At 43.0% G+C, this 20,853-nt stretch overlaps 1 protein-coding gene across 2 annotated transcripts in view; it reads left to right on the top strand.

Annotated features, from left to right (window-relative positions):
* Positions 1-20,853, top strand: part of ABTB3 (ankyrin repeat and BTB domain containing 3) — a 325,425-nt gene that overhangs the window by 196,943 nt on the left and 107,629 nt on the right. For both annotated transcript variants that reach the window (XM_050926302.1, XM_050926291.1), the window contains exon 2: positions 3,607-3,756. In XM_050926302.1, the coding sequence (XP_050782259.1) occupies positions 3,607-3,756 (150 nt within the window). The remainder of the gene's footprint in view (positions 1-3,606; positions 3,757-20,853) is intronic.

Raw genomic sequence — 20,853 nt, 5'->3', positions numbered from 1 at the left:
TTAAATAAGCCAGTCACAAAAGGATTTTTAAACCTGATTTTATCTTGTTTCTTTTCTTTGTCTCCTTTCTTTATTGCTCTTTAATTCTCTCTGTTTCCCCCACTGTCACTCCAGATGTCTCACTCTTTCACTTTGCTCTGCTAAACAAGTCATACTCTTCTGTAGTGACAGTCTGCTCCTGTGTATGGTCTCATTATGGCACGGACAACACCAGAATGAGAGCCATACTTGATATCACCATGTTTAAACAGACTACCATAGCATATATTTTTGTGTGTGTCGGTTGTGGGTTGATATTGTTTGAACACGGTTTCTTTGGAACTGAGTTTGAAATGTATTTAAACTCTGTTTTAAAGCCAATGTAGACAGGACCTTCAATCCCAATATTGTATCCCCAATCTTTTGCCCTCCTCTTTTGGTTTCTCCTGCTCTCATTCAATTGCTTTACTTTTGCTATCAGTTCTGACTGTACTTCCTAGATGCCAATTTGGTATTATTTTGTATCTCTTTCCTGTGTCCTTCCCTCATAATATGCCTTATTTGTCTTTCTGGGCACTATGAGTGAAATTCTGCCCCCATTCAAATCAGTGGAAGTTTTGGCATTGACTTCAGTGGAGCCAGGATTTCATCCTACCTCGTTACTGTGACTGTGTTCCACTCTGGACTCATTTAAAACCTTCTTGCATAGGTTCCTCTTGCCGAGAATCCAGTACGCTGGTTCCCAGCTCATCAAGGAGATTCTATGCTCTCATCTTTCCTTCCACAAAAGAAGATCCATGTGATATGAACCTGAATCCCTTCAGTCAGGTCTGTCCCCTCCCTGATTCAGGATTTTAGGGCCACTCTACAATAGGCTTTTTTAACAAACCTCACCTATTCTAAGCTGGGGGTGAGGGGTGTGAGAAAAATCCAAGACAATTTGGAACTAACAAGACACTTGCAAAACTTCACTGTTCAGTTGCACTGCATTTCTTGCTTCCTATCCCCTTTCTTGTGGTCTCCTTGGTTGGTAAGCTCTTTGGTGCAGGGACTGTCCATTTTCTCATTTTTCTCTGTAAAGCATCTAGTGCACTGCTGAAATATTTAAATCATCATCACAATCCACTATCATAAAGAATACAGATCGCAATGGGAAGGTAGGGAAAAGACTTAGAGGGTACAGTGAATATTAAATAAGTCATAAGGGTACTATGAGATGTTGTTGCAAAAATAGCCAGTGACATTCTCTGGCTATACATCTTGTACAGAGGATTCTCTTGTAAAGCTAGGAAAGTAATAACTGCTATACATAGCATTGATGCAACCACATTTTGGCAGAGACTGCACCCTTCTGGAGTCACCACTAAAACAGTTAATACTAGAATAGACCAATGGAGGGAACTGAGGCACTGTCACTGGAGCAGGCATTCAGAAATAGGTTAGATAAAACTCATGTGGGAATGAAGTAGAGAAAAGTTTCGCATGGTGTGTAATGTCTGAATACTTGACTCAAGAGAGTCATTTTCATCCCTTCATTTCATGATTCTGTGGCACACCAATTTAGCGGAAACTGCCCCCCTCCTCATTTTTTTTAATTGTGTGGCATCCTTTTATTTTCAGACTAGACTTTAAAACAGAGGTTCTGGTCTGCATGGCCATTAACAACCCAGGGCACTTTTCATAGAAGTATGGACTTTGTTCCGAAATGACCCCTCTCCAAACAGCTCAGCGGCATGCTGTGTGTTGATCTGTGGCCACTCTCCACCACGCAGGCGGCTGCATTTCAAGAGAGCTAAATATTGTGTCTGAAGTATTTTCCAGACCGCTTGGGAGGAAAGGTGCTATATAAATGTTAGACATTTTTATTATTACCAACTTGTCAAAAAGTGAAATGGTGACATTTTCAGTTAACTTTTACTGAGCTTGAAGTGCCTGGGTATCTTTTGTGTGTGTGAGCTTAATTAGGTGCTTATTAATATCGCAGTATTGTGCAAGGGTGTGGCTGGAATGGTGGTCTGTATGAGACATCTCTGCAGCAGGTCCTCCTAGCTCTGCTCAGGGAAAAAGGGAGAGTCTAGAGAGGTAGAAAGGTATTTATTTTGTTTTTGTTTTTACGGATATTTTTCATGGAGTCTTTCAGTTCTAGGTCATTGGCTTGACTCCCACTCAGGTCAGCAATGGCCAAAAATCACTACCCTCGGATGGCTGGTTGGTGGCCTTTGTGAAATTAGTTTGTTGTTTAAGAGTCCCAGAGGTAACCACTTTACAAATAGCTCCTCAGTTGATGTTCATTGGCTAGATTAGTAGCATTCGCATCAGGGAGAGGCCAAGTATCTAATGAGACAGGGAAACTGAATTATTCCCTCTTCCTCAAGAAAAGTCTTGGGGTACATTAGTGGGCTGGTGGGGGGCTGTACCTGTTCCTGTACTTGTTTTGTAATGTCTGGTTGGTCTGCAGGGTTATCAGTCCTTCACCTTTCACAAGCACCATTTTTTGTTCATATTTTTCAACATCTGCCTTTTTACCACAGAGGCATCAAAGCTTTGCAAATTGCACAGGTAGATATAGGGCCACATTTATCCTTGGCATAAGCAAGTACAACTCCATTGACTTTAGTTGAGGTGACTTCAATGGAGCTGTGTCTGCTTATGCCAAGGGTGAATTTGCCTCATGGAATGTAATACTGTTGACATCAAGGCACATGGTGCACTGTTCACATACCTCAAAAAAGGGAGAATTGTTTCTGCCTTAACTACACTTCGATGTCACTAATATCTATGGTTTGAGATTGAGTGTTCGGCATTTAATAAGTTCTGTTCTGTAGTATGAAAATGATTTTCAAATTATAAACATTTGTTTCTTATATGTGTTTGAGTGATTAGATATGATTTTAGAATGTTACTGTTGTGTCTGAATGAATGTATATGTGAGTTAATCCATTTGGTAGGACAGTACGGTGGCTTTATTCACCCCAGAGAAAGTGCATTACAGTTAAACTAGTCTTGTGCTGCTTCTGCATTATAGGCAGAGGTTCAAAACTTAAAACAGTTCAACAGCCAGGAGTTACATTTGCAGAACAAATGCAATAAGTTTCTAGATGTCGTTGCAGACATCTTGATACTGTACATTGTTTTGACAGCTAGAAATGAAATTTTCCTTATAGAAAGGTCCTATAATATTTTATAGGAAATAACCTTTCTATATAGAGGTTTTTATACTAACCTACAGAAGTCTATAGATGGAATTTTCTATTGAATTTAGCTGGTTTAAAAGTAATTTCTATAGAGCTCTGCTTAATATTTCTGGAACACTCTTGACTTCATCTCTGTAAAATTCTACTGGACTTTCCTATAAAAGTTATCCCCAGAATGGACAATGACAGCATGAGAGACTTAAGGGTATTCTGAAAAGTTAATGAGGGACATTTTTGAGTATCTGACTCAGCTGCAATATTGTGTTATATTTATATTATATGTGTTTGTTTTATAAAAAAAAAATAGATATCTTTTGAGCTCCAAACACATGGTCTTGAAACATACGCAGCAAGGTCTAACTGTGACAACAACTGTCCATAGTGACTAAAATGATCATGATCTTTTCTTTTCTCTCTCTTTTATTAACTCTAGGTGTTCTCTGCCTGCCGGACAGTCTGAACCTTCACAAAGACCAGCAAAGGCCAAATAAGCCAGGCGAAGTACAGATGTTTAGCCAATCAGAGTTAAGGACCATAGAGCAATCCTTGCTCGCTACCCGGGTGGGAAGCATTGCCGAACTCAGTAAGTGCAACATAAATTATGTTCTTTTTTCCTCTTAAATTAAAACAAAAAATCCGATGTATTATATCTTTCTATAAAAGACAGGCTGGAGCCTAGGAGTGCTGTCAAGGGAGGCTTCTTAATAGTGGGAAGAAGGAGGGGCCTTGTTTGTGCCACAGCGTGTCAGTTTGGAAGCTGAAGGGTGGTACAAGGCCTTGGAAGAGAAGAGGTTGAATGTATAGATGATACTCACAAACATACAAATGGCTCCATTAGAATTTCAGAAGATCCTTCATCCTCACTTTCTCTCCCCTCACTTCCATTGGGGGAGAAAACAAAATGAAACTTATAGAACATAAATCAGCTGCTTGGAAAATAAATGATTTGTTATTAATCAAACTCTTTTTGGGCAATATGATAAGCTGCTATACCCGTCACAGTTCTAAAGCTGTAATTTCAGTACAGATAAATTATTTACAGTTCCCTGAACACCACAGACATGTTTTGTTGTTAGGACGCAAATGCTTTGTGAATCCTAATGCAGTGTAAAAACTCAGGGGTTGAAGGTGCGTTTCTTTTTAGGGTTTCCCTGAAGGCAGAAACCTGATATCACATGTTTATACTATAGCTGCAAATTCAAATATTTAGCTGTTTTGGTAGTTCTATTTATAGTTGTACTAAGGGCTGCTGTAGAATGAGGAGCTGTAGCAACACATTCCAAGATGGTGCGGTGGGTCTGGCAAATATATATAATATATATTATATATAGCTGGCAAATAACACAGACAAAGTATTCTTTGGGGATGTAGCTGGAAAAAAGATACCCCCCAAGCAGGGTGGATTGATTAAAATCCAGGAGATTTAAATCAGTGATTAAAAACATTATTTAAACCACGGAGTGGAAAGCCTCATTAATCAACTTTTCCATCTCTACTTTGGTTATTTTCTAAAGAAAGGGTGCATTCTCATTGATTAATAACTAAATAGAACTTTTAATATAGATTTGATACTTCTTTTTATTATGTAACTACACCTCTGACCCAATATAACACGAATTCGGATATAACGCGGTAAAGCAGTGCTCCGGGGGAGCGGGGCTGCATGCTCTGGCGGATCAAAGCAAGTTCGATATAACATGGTTTCACCTATAATGTGGTAAGATTTTTTGGCTCCCACGGACAGCGTTATATGGGGGTAGAGATGTATATACATTTATATATAGGAGAGTACACTATAACTGTATACATTTATTTAAGCAATTATATAGCTTAACATTTTCAGATTCTTATTAATTGTACATTTTTAGTATGTTAGAAATGGTGACTGATATCCTGCTTATTTACTAGATAATTAACTTTTTGCTAATGATTTGTGTCAAGCGATATTAGGATAGTAACTGGAATTTAATTAAACCCACAAAATAGCATATCAAGCTTATAAAATTAAAATTAAACAAAACAATCTTAAAGTTTTGGCTACATAATCTTCTCGTATCAAAACATGTCTAACATTAACAACTAAAAGGTTTACTAAACAGAGGGATTAACTGTAGTCAGAAAAGCCCAGGTCAGCCTGGAAAAATTTTCAAATATTCGTAAGTAAAAGGGACTGGAGCTTAAGTTCCTACTTTTCTAAGTCTCTTGAAAATGAGACAGTCTCCTGAGATACTTAGGCTGACCCACTGTGCCATATTTATAAAGCTTGACCTCAAAAGCTAGATGTTATTCCCCCGATTCTTTCTTTATATCGAAAAGCAGGCTCTAACTCAAAGCTTTTAATAGAGACTCGTGGATTTAGTTTTATTTAAATGTTTTAAGAGACTATAATAAATAAAGCCTCAATATATTTTGTATTAAGCTCAGGTTTCATTTTAAACAGGTTTATTTTTAAGAAGAAAAATGTATTATGTTTTAAATAACAAACTTCAGAAAATTGGATTTAAATTAAAAAATCTCCCCCCCCCCAAAAAAATAAAAGTATTTTTAAAAATCATTGATTTTTATCCACCCTGCCCTCAGGTCAATGGGAGCTGTGTGCAGATATCTGAACGCATAATTTGATGCCTTAAGCATATAGATAACATTCAAAGAGAGTCTCTAAGCAGGGAGCCAGTGCATCTCTCCTGCCACCATGTGAACACATGCCACAGAAGAAGAGTTGGGGGCTGGGGGTGGGTGTGAGAGAGAGCGAGAGAGCTATATATACATACACATAGTACCATACCAGGTCGCAATACCCTAGGATCCAGACCCTAATTTTGTGTATGTCCTAAATACACACCAAACAAGGGGAAAGAACGACCCTGCAACTTCAATATTTCTCAGAAAAAGGAAAGTGATTTTTTTTTTAAAACAAGTCGCTGGCAACCAAATTCTAAATGAGCATGATTATCCAGAGTTTATTTACATTGATCATTAATTTAAGTGTCCAGAATAGCTAGCATGCAAAAATAGGCAGATACCAAGGAAAGATGCCTCTTTGCTTTCACCTTTTCTGTCTGGAATCAGGATGCCTTGCTGGGTGACCAGCTGTTGGGCTGCTAGTATCTTTGAGACTAGGAAGAGCAATCTATCTCCCTGCAGGATGATAGCTGGCAAACTGAGCCCATTTACTGCCCTTTTTCTGTTTCCCTCTTCAAGTCACTAACTTTTATATTTTTTTAATCTTTGCCTCTGTCCCAAATAAAACAGAGTAAAACATCTCCAGCCTAAATGGATCAAGTATGTTTTCTTGTCTAGTCTTCCATTTTCCCATTCCTTTGCTCCCTCTTTGTGTTTCTTCCACCACCCTCTTTATACTCTCTCTCTTTTCTGGTTATTTTCATTTTACTGTCTCTTTATTTATTTTTTTATTCTTTCTCGTCCTGTTTCTCCTGTTCTTTCTAACGAACCAGGTAACATTCCCTCTTTGTTTCATATCTTAACTACGAAACATTTTTGGGTCTTGTCCACTCTCCTTTGCTCTCTATTGTCCTTCCTCTTTACTTTCCTCTTGCTCTGCTCTCTTCCCCCCACTCCCTCTCTTCCCTCAACCCCTTCCTTCATGCTGTTCTGTTCTTCCCATTGTTGTTCTCCCTAACATCCCTTCCCACACTCTTGTTCTTCTGTTATCTGTTCCCCACTGCTTATTTGTGTTTAGTTGTCGCTCTCCCAAAATCTCTCATCGGTTGTGGAAGGGGAGGTGGGGAAGCTTGCTCCCTCATTGCCCAGGCTGTATCCGTTGTGTGGATAAATATAAGACTTCAGTCTCCAGTGCTGTCAGTCCAGAGACCCCTCCCCTGAGGGGGGATGGACCTTGCGTTCTGGTGGGCTCATGCCACCTCTTTCCAGGATTTCAATAGTCCAGAGCCCTCTCCTTCATCTGAGAGGGCAAGGTCATTTGTCTTCTGGTGGGCTCCACCCACAATCCAATGATTTAAATAGACTAGAGCGTTTAACCTCTAAAGCCTTAAATGGCTTGGGACCTGCCTACAGAAAAGACCACCCCACTTCCCATAGGGTGACCAGATAGCAAGTGTGAAAAATCGGGACAGGGGATAAGGGGGTAATAGGAGCCTATGTAAGAAAAAGCTCCAAAAATCGGGACTGTCCCTATAAAATCGGGACATCTGGTTATCCTAAGTTCCCATAACATTATACCCACAGGTATAATCAGCAGAGGTGCTCAAGCTGGATTCCCTTCATTTAACAGAGGATGCTGGTTGCAGAGCATTTTTCACCAAGCTTCTGTCCTTGGTTTGAGATACTCTGGGACTTAGGGTATGCGATAAGGCTTGTTCTTTTGCCCAGCCAGGCATCTGAAGACAGTGGGGCCTCATGGGGGTGATTGTTTATGGGGGAATGGGCAGTTCAGTGGGGAAAACGCTACCTATTGGGTTCTTCTTGGGAGGGCTTGCTGGCATTTTTCTTTCAACTTGATGCTAGCTTTGCTTTGGTTGTTTTTTTATTTTAAATAATGCGAAAAGTGCCCAAAGTTGCAGAAGACTGCCTGATCGGCTGCATTCTAAATGGAAATAAATAAGACTCTAGCACAGAGTATCTGACCAGCTACCTCCTCTTTCTACTACACCTTCTAATTTTGTATGAAATACTTTTGTGGACTTCTTGTCATGATTGAGACATCTGTTCAATACTATGCCAACTCCACATTTCTGGAAATAGCCAAATCAGGCACTGTAATCTGTCAGGATCCGCTGTCTCCAGAAATGTTGATTTGAGTGCAGGTTAACTGTGGTGCTTTTCAGTACTAGAGATTAGGAGCGAATCCACATGCTCTCCATTCTTGGAGAACACTAACCCCTCTAGGCAAGTTCATCAAAAGAATGCGACTGCCAGGGAAATTGTTCAACCTCTGTTTTCCCCTGTAATACCCTTTAACTTTAACTTCTCAGTCCTGTAACAAGAGACACTGGCTAATGCTTAGCGCTGTCTAAAAACTATACCTCCTACAGCAAATGATTGTCATTTTTTTTTTAGTGTTATGTGTGTGCAGTGCTCTGCAGACAAACTTAAAAAGATGAACTCCTGTCTGATGGTGTCTACAATTTAAGTTAGCTGTAGCACAATAAGAGATAACGGAGTAAGAGTTTTGGGGGTGGGGAAGGTAAGGAGCTAAGAGAAAGATGAGAGTTACAGTTGTAAAAGGCTATGTACAGGTGCCCATGCTTAATAGTTATGTGACCACATAGAGGGCAGCATATTTTACCTTTTCATCTACTTGCCACATAAATTCCTTTGTGCTGCATAAATCCACCAAGACTGGTAAGGAGCCATTAATCTCTCATTGCATTTCTGTGGGTGTTGGGCAACTATCATAGAATATCAGGGTTGAAAGGGATCTCAGGAGGTCATCTAGTCCAACCCCCTGCTCAAAGCAGGACCAATCCCCAACTAAATCATCCAGCCAGAGCTTTGTCAAGCCTGACCTTAAAAACCTCTAAGGAAGGAGATTCCACCACCTCCATAGGTAACCCATTGCAGTGCTTCATCATCCTCCTAGTGAAAAAGTTTTTCCTAATATCCAACCTAAACCTCCCCCACTGCAACTTGAGACCATTACTCCTTGTTCCGTCATCTGGTACCACTGAGAATAGTCTAGATCCATTCTCTTTGGAACCCCCTTTCAAGTAGTTGAAAGCAGCTATCAAATTCCCGCTCATTCTTCTCTTCTGCAGACTAAACAATCCCAGTTCTCTCAGCTTCTCCTCATAAGTCATGTGCTCCAGCCCCCTAATCATTTTTGTCACCCTCCGCTGGACTCTTTCCAATTTTTCCACATCCTCCTTGTAGTGTGGGGCCCAAAACTGGACACAGTACTCCAGATGAGGCTTCATCAATGTTAAATAAAGGGGAATGATCACATCCCTCATTCTGATAGCAATGCCCCTACTTATACAGCCCAAAATGCCATTAGCCTTCTTGGCAACAAAGGCACACTGTCGACTCATATCCAGTTTCTCATCCACTGTAACCTCTAGGTCCTTTTCTGCAGAACTGCTTCGTAGCCATTCGGTCCCTAGTCTGTAGCAGTGCATGGGATTCTTCTGTCCTAAGTGCAGGACTCTGCACTTGTCCTTGTTGAACTTCATCAGGTTTCTTTTGGCCCAATCCTCTAATTTGTTTAGGTCCCTCTGTATCCTATCCCTACCCTCCAGTGTATCTATCACTCCTCCCAGTTTAGTGTCATCTGCAAACTTGCTGAGAGTGCAGTCCACGCCATCCTCCAGATCATTAATGAAGATATTGAACAAAACCAGCCCCAGGACCAACCTTGGGGCACTCCACTTGAAACTAGCTGCCATCTAGACATGGAGCCATTGATCGCTACCTGTTGAGCCCGACGATCTAGCCAGCTTTCTATCCACCTCATAGTCCATTCATCCGGCAAGTATACTGTGGGAGACCGTATCAAAAGCTTTGTTAAAGTCAAGGAATAACACATCCACTGCTTTCCCCTCATCCACAGAGCCAGTTGTCTCCTCATAGAAGGCAATTAGGTTAATCAGGCATGACTTGCCCTTGGTGAATCCATGCTGACTGTTCCTGAACACTTTCCTCTCCTCTAATCGCTTCAGAATTAATTCTTTGAGGACCTGCTCCATGATTTTTCCAGGGACTGAGGTGAGGCTGCATGGCTTGTAGTTCCCCAGATCCTCCTCCTTCCCTTTTTTAAAGATGAGCACTACATTAGCCTTTTTCCAGTCATCCGGGACCTCCCCCGATCGCCATGATTTTTCAAAGATAATGGCCAATGGCTCTGCAATCACATCCACCAACTCCTTTAACACTCTCAGATGCAGTGCATCTGGCGCCATGGACATGTGCTCATCCAGTTTTTCTAAATAGTCCCGAACCATTTCTTTCTCAGTCTGGAAGCTGACCTTGTTCGTGAAGACAGAGGCAAAAAAAGCATTGAGTATATTAGCTTTTTCCACATCCTCTGTCACTAGGTTGCCTCCCTCATTCAGTAATGGGCCCACACTTTCCTTGACTTTCTTCTTGTTGCTAACATACCTGAAGAAACCCTTCTTGTTACTCTTAACATCTCTTGCTAGCTGCAACTCCAAGTGTGATTTGGCCTTCCTGATTTCACTCCTGCATGCCTGAGCAATATTTTTATACTCCTTCCTGGTCGTTTGTCCAATCTTCCACTTCTTGTAAGCTTCTTTTTTGCATTTAAGACCAACAAGGATTTCACTGTTAAGCCAAGCTGGTCTCCTACTGTATTTACTATTCTTTCTACACAGAGGGATGTCTTCTTCCTGCAACCTCAATAAGGATTTTTTAAAATACAGCCAGCTCTCCTGGACTCCTTTCCCCCTCATGCTATTCTCCCAGGGGATCCTGCCCATCAGTTCCCTAAGGGAGTCAAAGCCTGCTTTTCTGAAGTCCAGGGTCCCTATTCTGCTGCTTTACTTTCTTCCTTGTGTCAGGATCCTGCTGCTGTAGATTTCTTTGAAAATTCCACCCCAAAATGCTGCCACATCCTGCTTGGTAATCTATCTCCATCTGCCATTTTGCCTTCCTGCTTTTCTTCCTCTGGCGGTTGCAGGAGTCAGAAGTGCGCTCTCTACTCTGTGTGATATGTGGGTAACAGATAAAGAGCTCTCATGTCAGTGAGGAGCTCTCCTGTGACCAGCATTCCAATCTCTCCACTTTGCCCATGTACTTTAGGATAGAGCAAGAAGCAGTATTCAGCAGAGCTTGAAGGAGACACACTGAACCAGGCAGCAGGAGGGGAGGGAGGGATGAACTGAGTAGCAGAACACTGGATGGGAGAGAGCAAGAGGGATAGGGGAGAGAGATGTTGGGAGCAAGAAGGGAATGGGGAAGATGGACTGGAGAACATGAGGGACGGAGAAGAGAAAAAACTGATATTTAAAAATGTTGAGACAATGGGCCAACTTCATTCCAAATGTAACTTCTTTGACTTTAATGGGTTACACCATTAATAGATTAAGTTCATTGACATGGTTCCCCAAATGTTATCTTTAGCTTGATATTTGTACCATGCTCATTGCTGTAGTATCTGAGTACCGATGCATAGATGGCTTTCCACCTACCATCTGTTCCCATCATGCTCCCTGTTTGTTAATTTGCATGATGAACAGGTTTTCCTGTGACAAAGGACTACCACTCGGTAGCTTGTGCAAGCAGATTCAGCGCCTGGCTCAAACAGGAGAGCTTTTGAGGTGGAAATGGCTGGAGAGGGGAATTGACGAAGATCACATGATCTTCGTTTTCTTTTGCATCTGATTCTGTTTGTAAAGTGCTCCTGGCCTTGAAATCAGAACCAGTCTTCAGCTGCTGCTGATTCAGCCGTGTAGGTGTTGTCTTAAACCATAAATGGTTTGAGCTCATGGTTGTATTTACTTCAGAGGGTACATCTTTACTGTAGAGCTAACTCAGACCCTTACTTCAGTGTGGTCTCGAACTTGACTCCTGTTCACATATAAAAACCTTTCCCCTGATTGTGGTGGTTCTTTCCATCTGGAGTAGCTGAGGTGTAGGTTAGAGCAGTGGTTCTCAAATCCAGTCCGCCGCTTGCTCAGGGAAAGCCCCTGGCAGGCCAGGACGGTTTGTTTACCTGCTGCATCTGTACATTCGGCTGATCATGGCTCCCGCTGGCCATGGTTCGCCGCGGAAGGGCAGCCAGTACATTCCTCAGCTCGTGCCGCTTCCTGCAGCCCCCATTGACCTGGAGCATGAACCGTGGCCAGTGGGAGCTGCGATCAGCTGAACCTGTGGACGCAGCAGATAAACCGGCCCAGCTCTCCAGGGGCTTTCTCTGAACAAGCAGCTTTGAGAACCACTGGGCTAGAGCTCAGGTCGCTGGAATGATCCAATACTCTTGGGCTGTACCTTGCCAGAAAACCACTGCAAAACAAGCCTAAATAGTAGGAAAATCCCACAAAAACCAGAAAAATATAAGCAGAGGACAGGGTTTGAATTTCTTATAATGATGCCAGGCATGGATTAGATCACGATGCTGGGTGGGGATATGCGTCATGAGGCTAGGTGGGATTTCTGTCAAAATACACATGCCAGCCATCGTTCATCCCACAAGACAAGTGGAAAAACCCACAGGCCTGACTGCCTAAAAATGCCAGCCCAATTGGCCAAAAACACTTGTTTTACGCAAATTTGGCAATGCTTATAGAATGCAGGCTAAATCACTCGAGTGCCAGTAGTCCTTCAGTGCCTTCCCATAATTCCCAGCACGTGCTCAGAAAGATAAAAACGTTTTTCTGCAATTCACTGGGAAAGAATCAAAGAGTTGGCTTATCTAAATGCTACCCAAAGAACCTGAGGATGTGCTCCTCAGTCCTGGGGCAGCAACCATGGTAGCAACACACACAGGGGAGTGCAGTGGTGAGAACACGGTAGATCAGGTAGGGCTTTGCACTATGACTGTCCATACCTGGGCTAGGCTCCCAAGTGCCAATCACTCAAGGTAAATCTGCAGTGAAAACACATCCAGAGATAGCCTCACTTCCTATGCAATAGTAATTAACAGAAGGACTGGAACCATCACCCCCTGGTTTAATCATTCGGGGCTGGAGATAGAGCATTCTCACTGCGGGCTCTTTCAGATGTGCAGTTTGTTTCCCCCTCAGTTGTCCAAGCCTTTCTCTGTTGACCTTCAGGTCCTGTTGTAAAACCTGTGCGTTCTCCCGGGGATTTTTGGGTGGGAAGGAATGAGTAGATGGGTGGCTCACTAAGATGAGCTTTCTCATTGGGATGTGGGAGAGTTTATTACTGTTTAGGACATTGGTCCCTGGATGGCTGTGTTTTTAATATTATTTGTATATGGTCCAAGAGGGATGGGAATAGATATATTTAATTGCAATAAATGAACCGACATTTTTGCTGCATAATAGAATAACATAACTGAAAAACTCCACTCCCAAATTTCTGGTGTGTATTTAATGGCTAGAAGTACAAAAACTTACTAGAGACTTGCACCCTAGATCCCATTGGTTGCTAGACCAAGCAGAGAAAATGCCCCACAAGGGTTCTCTCAAAACACGGAAAGATCTGTGTCCCCCTGACTGGGGCCCTGTGATCTCAGATCCATCAGACTGCACTTGCTGTCGAACCCAAGGGGGCTGGCAAACATATACCCTACCTTTGTGCTTCCCCTGTCCCTGGGACAGCTGGGCCTCAGGGCTGATCTAAATAACATTGGCTTTTAACTGCCCCCTAGGGGCTCTTGCATCACTGGGATTAGTAGAGCACAGGGTGCTCCTGCTATATCTGGTTGCACTCTGGAATGCCCCCATGTTCCCTAATTCTTGATGGCAGGTTTGGGAAGTGGTGGGCTAGAACCAGGCTAGGAGAATCCATCCTATGTTGGGGAAATTCATGACTGCTATACTAAGGCAGGTTTCTGGCCCTTGGATAATACCAAAGCAGCACAAAGAGGCTAAGCATGGGCCAGGATCTAGCCCTAGATGTTTACATCCCTTCAAATTTAGAGCAGAAAGCTACTTCTGGCTTATTTTGAGTCAAGAGTTGCCCAGTTTACATTCATTTTCTAGGAGGGGAAATTGTTCCATGCAGGGCCATTTGGCGTACCAAGCTGTGTGTGTGGTTAACACCCTGAATAATAATAATAAAAAAAAACTCCACAAGTAATTGAAACTTTTATTTCAGTCTGGGATATTCTGAAAATATGGCTAGGAATCAATAGCAGCACAAGAGAGCTAAGATGGAGTTTTTTTAGCCTCAAATAATATTTGATTTTCTGTGTCAGACATATTTAAATATGTATATACAGGACAGCATTCCTCCCCCACCCCCCATTCAGTCTTGAGGAAAGCTTTTGTTTTACCCTGTGAAGATTCTCCACCCCACCCCTTTTGTTCGTTTATTTTACTTTTTCAATCCTGAGCGTACATATTTCTGAAATAACAAATCCCCAGGAGAATCTGTCACACGGTTAAGGATGAAAGGAAAGGTTACCACTCAAGTGTAAATAAGAACGTTGCTGTATATGCCAGTGCTGTTTCATTTCTTCTCACAGTGACAGCCAAGCAAATGATGAAAGTCAGCATCCTCACCCATGCCTTTTAAGCTATTCTCAATCCTTTGCAGTCAAGAGGAGTGAGCAGTGTAGAAGCAGTGCAACAAATTGACTCAAGTCTGTAAACAAGAGGTTAAAACCAAACATGGAAACAAAAGCTAGGGGAAAAGTGTTTGCCTTGGGGTGACTGTCTCTCCAGTGTTCTCCTTGACAGTGACTAGTTGTAAGTGTTGTTTATTTAGTGTCAGCATGAAGGCAACATTTGTCAGGTATTTTAATCAAATTTTAAAAGCCTACATATCACAGCGTTTCTTCCCTGTTTCCATTTCTTTCCCAATTCCTTTCCCCTGAGAACTGTCCTTGAGTTTGTGGGGGTTCTTTTCATGGTGTTCACATTTTATCCTCTCTGTTTAAAAAAGAAATCAAAGTAGCTGGTTACTTTCATGGGGTGTCTATTCTTCTCCAGATATTGATGGAAAAACTTAAGAAGAGTAGAGCCATGATTACAGGGTTAAATGAACTGCTGTGCCCTGAGGGGGACACTCAGAAAGACCAGAAATATGTTAGGTCTTATGCCCTTACCTGTCATACTCCATTGACCAAGCCCAAGTTGGATTGATTATCAGCCAGCTTACCTGGGAGGCCCTAGCTTAGGTGTCTCTGCTCCTGGAAAATGTCAAGCCCACTTCTGGGACAATCTGAAGACTTTTTTGAAGCTATGGTGGTGATTTTCCATTACTCAGGTTGTGAGGCAGGGATGCCGGCCCATTGCTAAATCTGCAGTGGAGTTCAGATGCTTGATAGTAGACACTGAATGGAATGGGGACATGCAGTGTTATCATTTCTGGCTTGGCTTAAACGAAGATATTAAAGATTAACTGACACAAGTGGAATCCACATCTGGCCTGAGTGTTTTCATTGACCTATGCATCAAGATGGATGACTTCCTGAGCAAACACTGCTAAGCAAAAAGATGGTCCTCCTGACTCCAACCAGTCCTGCTGGCACCAACCCCCTCTTCCCTCAGCAGCCCAGACCAATGCTTGTCTCTCGGTATCTTGGTGATGGGCAATCTGTGTCTAACTTATCTTCAACTCCCTCTCCAGTACCATCCCCAACAACAACCTATAGGTGCTGGCGAACTCGGGTGCCTCAGGAAATTTCATGGATCTGAAGTTTGCCTGAGCAAACAAAATCCCCACCTGGCGCAAGGACTCTGCCGAGTTAATGCAGCCCAAAGAGAGGTCACGCCATACATTGAGACCAGTTGCCCACCAGACGACTCCCTTAGAGGTAACTACCCTTCTAGGCCACCAAGAAATCCTTCAGATTGGGCTAATTCGTGAATTGCATTCATCAGTTGTCTTTGGCATCCCCTTACTCATCACCCGTGTCCCACGCTTCCACTGGTGGTCAGGCATGGTACGCTTTGACTCCCTGTTTTACCAACAGTCCTGTTTCCTGAGAGCTGACTTGAGACCAGCAACCATTAGAGATGATCCAGAGGTGACCCCGCAACCCCCATGACCTCCCCAACAGCTCCAGGGGTTCCTGTTAAATATCAACACTATGTCAACATGTTTGACAAAAAGCAACCTGACAAGCTACTGCCCCATCACAGCTATGATTGTCCTATTGACCTCCAGTGAGGAACAGAGGTTCCCTTTGGTGCATTTACTCCTTCTCTATATTTGAATTTCAGGCCTTCTGGAGAGATCCCAAGGAAAACCTGCAGAAGGGTTTCATTTGCCCCTCTATGTCCTCAGTGAGGCTCCCAATCATCTTTATGGCAAAGAAAAACAGCTTCCGCTGGCCTTGTCTGGATTACAGAGCCATGAACAAGATAACAATCTGAAACCAGTATCCTTTACCAATTATTAATGAGCTGTTTGAAAGGCCACACTCTGTCAAGGTCTTCACAGAGTTGGACCTCCATGGAGCTTATAACCTGGTGTGGTTTCAGGAAGGAGACAAGGAAGGACTGCCTTTCAGACCATGTATGGCCACTTGGTCATGCTGTTTGGGTTGTGCAACACACCAGCAACCTTCCAGTAATGTCATAATTTACTGGACAACATCCTTGTTGTCTCTGAAAGTCAAGCCTTCCACAATCATTATGTGTGTATTGTCTTGGAGAGACTCCACCAAAACAAACTCTTCACAAAGCTGGAGGTTCCATTAAAAAGACAGTGGAATTCTTGGTATATGTCATCTTACCTGAGGGACATACCATGGAGCCGCTCAAAGTGGCAGCAATATCCAACTGGGCTGCACTGAAGGACACACATGGGACGCAGGGATTCTTGGGATTTGCCAGATTTTGCAGGTGACTTATTAAAGGATTCTTTAGCTTAATTGCACCCATAGTGGTACTCCTGCAAAAGAGGACCTGCTTCACCTGGGGCACGGAGGCTTAGTCAGCCCTGGCGCGACAGAGGAAGGCATTCATCTCAGCACTCATCATGATTTACCCAGATTCCACTAAACTACGTATGATCGAGACTGGCACCTCAAATTTTGCCATAAGTGCAATATTATCTCAACATGTGAGCCCCCATAAACAATTCCACCCCTGTGCCTTGTACTCTCAGAAGCTACCTCCAGTAGAAAAAAATTACAACATGTAGAACAAGGAGCTACTATCTATTAAGGCAGATTTTGTGGAGTGGCACCACCCCCTAGAAGTAGCCAGATTCCTGGTCCAAGCTCTGATGGACCACAAGAACCTGGAGTACCTATGGACTGCTAGACACCTTAACCAATGCCATTCCACTGGTTTTTGTTCTTCACTTGATTCAACTTTGTGAACTATCACTCAGGCACAAGTAACAGGAAGAGGATGGGTGCCCAAAGATGAATATCTGAAACCTGGTAAAGAGCCCATTACCACCATACTCAAGATGTCCAACTTTGTCAAAAGAACAATCAACAGCAGTCTGATGTCCTCCATCTACTCCCTGATGACTCGTTCAAAACCCAAATCACCAGACCTTGAACAATTGGGGTATGTGACCCAACTCAATGTTCCGATTTCAGATTGGCCTCCTGTATCACAGGGGTTGCATTTATTTTCTAGAGGGACAACCTAGCCTTCAGGTATTGAAACTATGCCACAGTTTGCCTATTGCAGGCTATTTTGGCCAGTTCAAGACCTGGAATCTGGTATCGAGGCATTTCTGGTGGCTAGATCTTTGAGCTCACATCAAGGATTATATAACATCTTGTGACCTCTGCGCAAGTACCAAAAACCCATGATCAAAACCTCTAGGTCTCCTCCAGCATCTGTCCGTGCCTCCACAGCCTTGGTCTATCAATGAACTTCACTGTAGAATTTCCAGACTCTCAGGGATGCTCAGTAATCCTGGTTGCCATAGACCTCCTTACAAAGATGGCACACTTCATCCTATACTATACTGTTTCTATTGCACGGAAGATGGCTCAGCTGTTCCTGGAAAACGTCTTCCGCTACCAGGGTCCAGAAAGGGTTGTGAAGAAAACCTTCCTAAAGTGACCCCATGGAGGGCTGAGTAACTCTTAACTGTTTCATGGTCCCTTGCAAAATGTGTTAACTCCTTATGCTAAACAATCTGTTCCACCTTGTATTTAGCTGTGACTCTTTGGGTGCCTTTCCCAGACCTGAAGAAGAGCTCTGTGTAGCTCAAAGCATTGTTTCTCTCACCAACAGAAGTTGGTCAAACAGCACCCACCTTGTCTCTCTAGCCTCCTGGGAACGACACAGCTTCAACAACACTGCATGCATGCTTCATGGCTCATCGTTTTCCTAGAAACATGCAGCTACTCTGGAATTGTAGAGGAGCTCGGGTGGCTCATTGGCAGTGGGGATCAAACCTGCAATCTTTGAATCTTAAAACATGAGCTGTGGCTAGCAGAGCTGGAGCTTTAACAGGCTCAGGCAGTAGAGGCTCATGCTTTAAGATTTAGATGGGAGAGCATGGCCAGAGCACTTTACACTTCAGCTACTCTGAGCCGTATGGAGGCACCATAAGCTACAGTAAGCCCATGGCAGGGGTACTAGAACAGGGCTAGGGGGCTATGCCCTCCCACTTTTTACCGGCCATAAGGGTGAGCGATGGGGGGAGGAGACGGAGAGGAGTGAGCAGGGGACAGGGGCACAGGAGAAGTGGCTATGTAAGGGCAGGAGGCGGTCTCAGGGGGAAGGGACAGCACAGGGAGTGAGGCCATGGTTAGGTGCCAGTGCCCCCCCCCCACTTGTAGGGAGTTTCCACCGCTCCTAGTCCATGGAGTTTCTTCTGTTGTACACCTGGCTCACACCAGCACAGAATCTCAAAGGTACAAAGCCCTCCTTCCTTGTGCCAAGCCTCCCAAGAGGCAAAACACAGAATCTGGCACCAGGCCCCCACTCAGTTATGGTGACAGGGTTACGACTTCTCTCATCTCACACTGTCACAGAAACTTTGTGCGAATTCGGGTTGAATTTACTGAATTGTTTCAGCTGAAGAAAAAAGAAATAAGATCAAAGCATTTCATTTTGACATTTTTAAATGAAATGTTTCAATTAAAAATCTTCTTTGTTTTGAATGTGACTGCAATTTTTTTTAAAAAAGGGTTTTTAAAAAAAATTAGAACAAAAAAATAGCTTTTTTTCAGTTTGAAAACTGTTTGGGGATTTTTTGGGTTTCATTTTGACCACCAACTGAAAAAAATCCGTTATTTGCACAGCTGTAATTGAACCCACAACAATGGAAAAGCATCTTGTAACTGGGTCTCTTCTCTCATTCAAAAACAGTCTTGAACATGGATGCGTCGGGTTCTGCAATAATGGGGTCACGAAGTACAGAGCTGGAATCTGGCCACTCACTGGCTCACATGTTCTCGTGAGATCTAGAAATCTTCATGGTAAGACTGCTGCCTGCCCATTTGTCCTTGTGCTCTGGTCTCCAGTGTGTCCCGGGGCCAGTGATCCCTGATCATCAGGTCGGGGAGTGAGTTAGAGAAGCACTTTCTTTGGCTCACGCCCTTGCTAGAGTTCTGGTGGTTTAATTAAACCACTGGAGCTTCTCTTTCACAGTTTTATTAAGATGTCACCCAGACCCCTGGGGTTATTTGTACCTTTTCTAATTCATACTTGCTCCTTGTTTATTTTATATGCAAATATATATAATACATTTCAGTGTGTTTCTCTGTTTCATCCCCCATGTGGACTATTACAAAAAGCCTTCCAGAAAGTGTGCATCATCAACTTTAAAAAAGAAAGGCTTAAGTAGGATTTAAAGAATTAACTCATGCTGAGAATGGGAAAGTACCTGATAGATGGAGCAGCACAAGGAACTCTCCTGCCTTCCCTACCCCTCAAGAGTATACAGTGATACAGGACTGAGATTTGGACTGCATTGTAGGGTTGCAGGGCAAGCCACAAGCAAAGCAACTTGGGGGGGGGGCTTATTTTTCTGGGAACTCTGCAGTTCCCAGGCCAGCCTTATCAATGGGATCAGGAGACAGGAAATAACTCACTGCAATACCTTCACCCTCCTGGCAGCAAGAACCCAAGAAGAGGTAAGGGGTATCTCATGGCCTGATTTGCATCCACCGTTTTATCTGGTAATGTAGGGATCATGTTGACTTTGGTCCCCATAATTTGTATAGTTGGTTACCCTAAAGATAGGTCTAGTGACAAGAGTAGCTGGTGATGGCAGTGATTATAAAGAGCATGATGGAAGCAGGAGCTAACAGCTGAAGTTGGAATGGGTCCACTGAGAACTGATGATGGTTCTTACAAAAGTAATGTTTAGTATTGATAGGATGAGGGTTCCAACAGGCAGGAGGAGCAAGAAAAATACACCTGGGATTCAAGGCAGCAGTGGAATTTATTATATGACTAGGATGTGCAAAATCCAAGTACTTCCTCTAACAGTTTCTCTAACACCTTTGGGTATTTACATGTAAGAACATTCTCAGTTATAAACAGGAATCTACTTCCTCTTCCAAAGTACTTGCCTGGTTTCTGCCTGCCATAAGTTTATTATTGTTGTTGTTTCATTTTAAAGCATTCGTATAGTTTAAAATTCCATTTTACTTTTCATTGTTTGAAATATTAGCTGAACACTTTGTATAAACGTTTCCCCCTACCAATCTGATGGGGTTTCTGTGCGTGAGAAATGACACCCCTATCCATAGCCCCATGTTTTGCTCTTCCTTAAAATGGATAGTGTCTCCCAATACTTCCAGCAGGTCTGAATTCAAGCTGGCCACAGTGGGGGAGACTGGATGGGGGGCGTCGGAAGAGGGAGAGAACAGGGGCTGGAAGAATGGGGAGGGAGGCATGATAATAATAGGGGAGAGGGATAGTTCCTACACCCCACGGGTTAGGAAAGGGAGGAAATGGAGTCTGCCCTCCAAGCGTTAAGGGGCAGGCTGGCATTTCTGTGTGTACCCGTATGATGAAATTCTGACCCTGAAATGATCACACACAAGTCTGGGCTAGGCGGCTTCCAAAGGCTTGAAAATAAGACAGCAGACAAAACAAACAAACAAAAAACCCTGTGTGGTTTACAATTAATTGGCTTAAAAACAATAACCTTTTTAACAATCTCCTGATATTTTTGGCATCTGTCT

This window comes from Gopherus flavomarginatus, chromosome 1 (genome assembly GCF_025201925.1).
Source record: "Gopherus flavomarginatus isolate rGopFla2 chromosome 1, rGopFla2.mat.asm, whole genome shotgun sequence".
Taxonomy (NCBI): Eukaryota; Metazoa; Chordata; order Testudines; family Testudinidae; genus Gopherus; species Gopherus flavomarginatus.
Note: the sequence above shows the minus strand (reverse complement) of the source record. Positions and strands in the feature narration are given on the sequence as shown.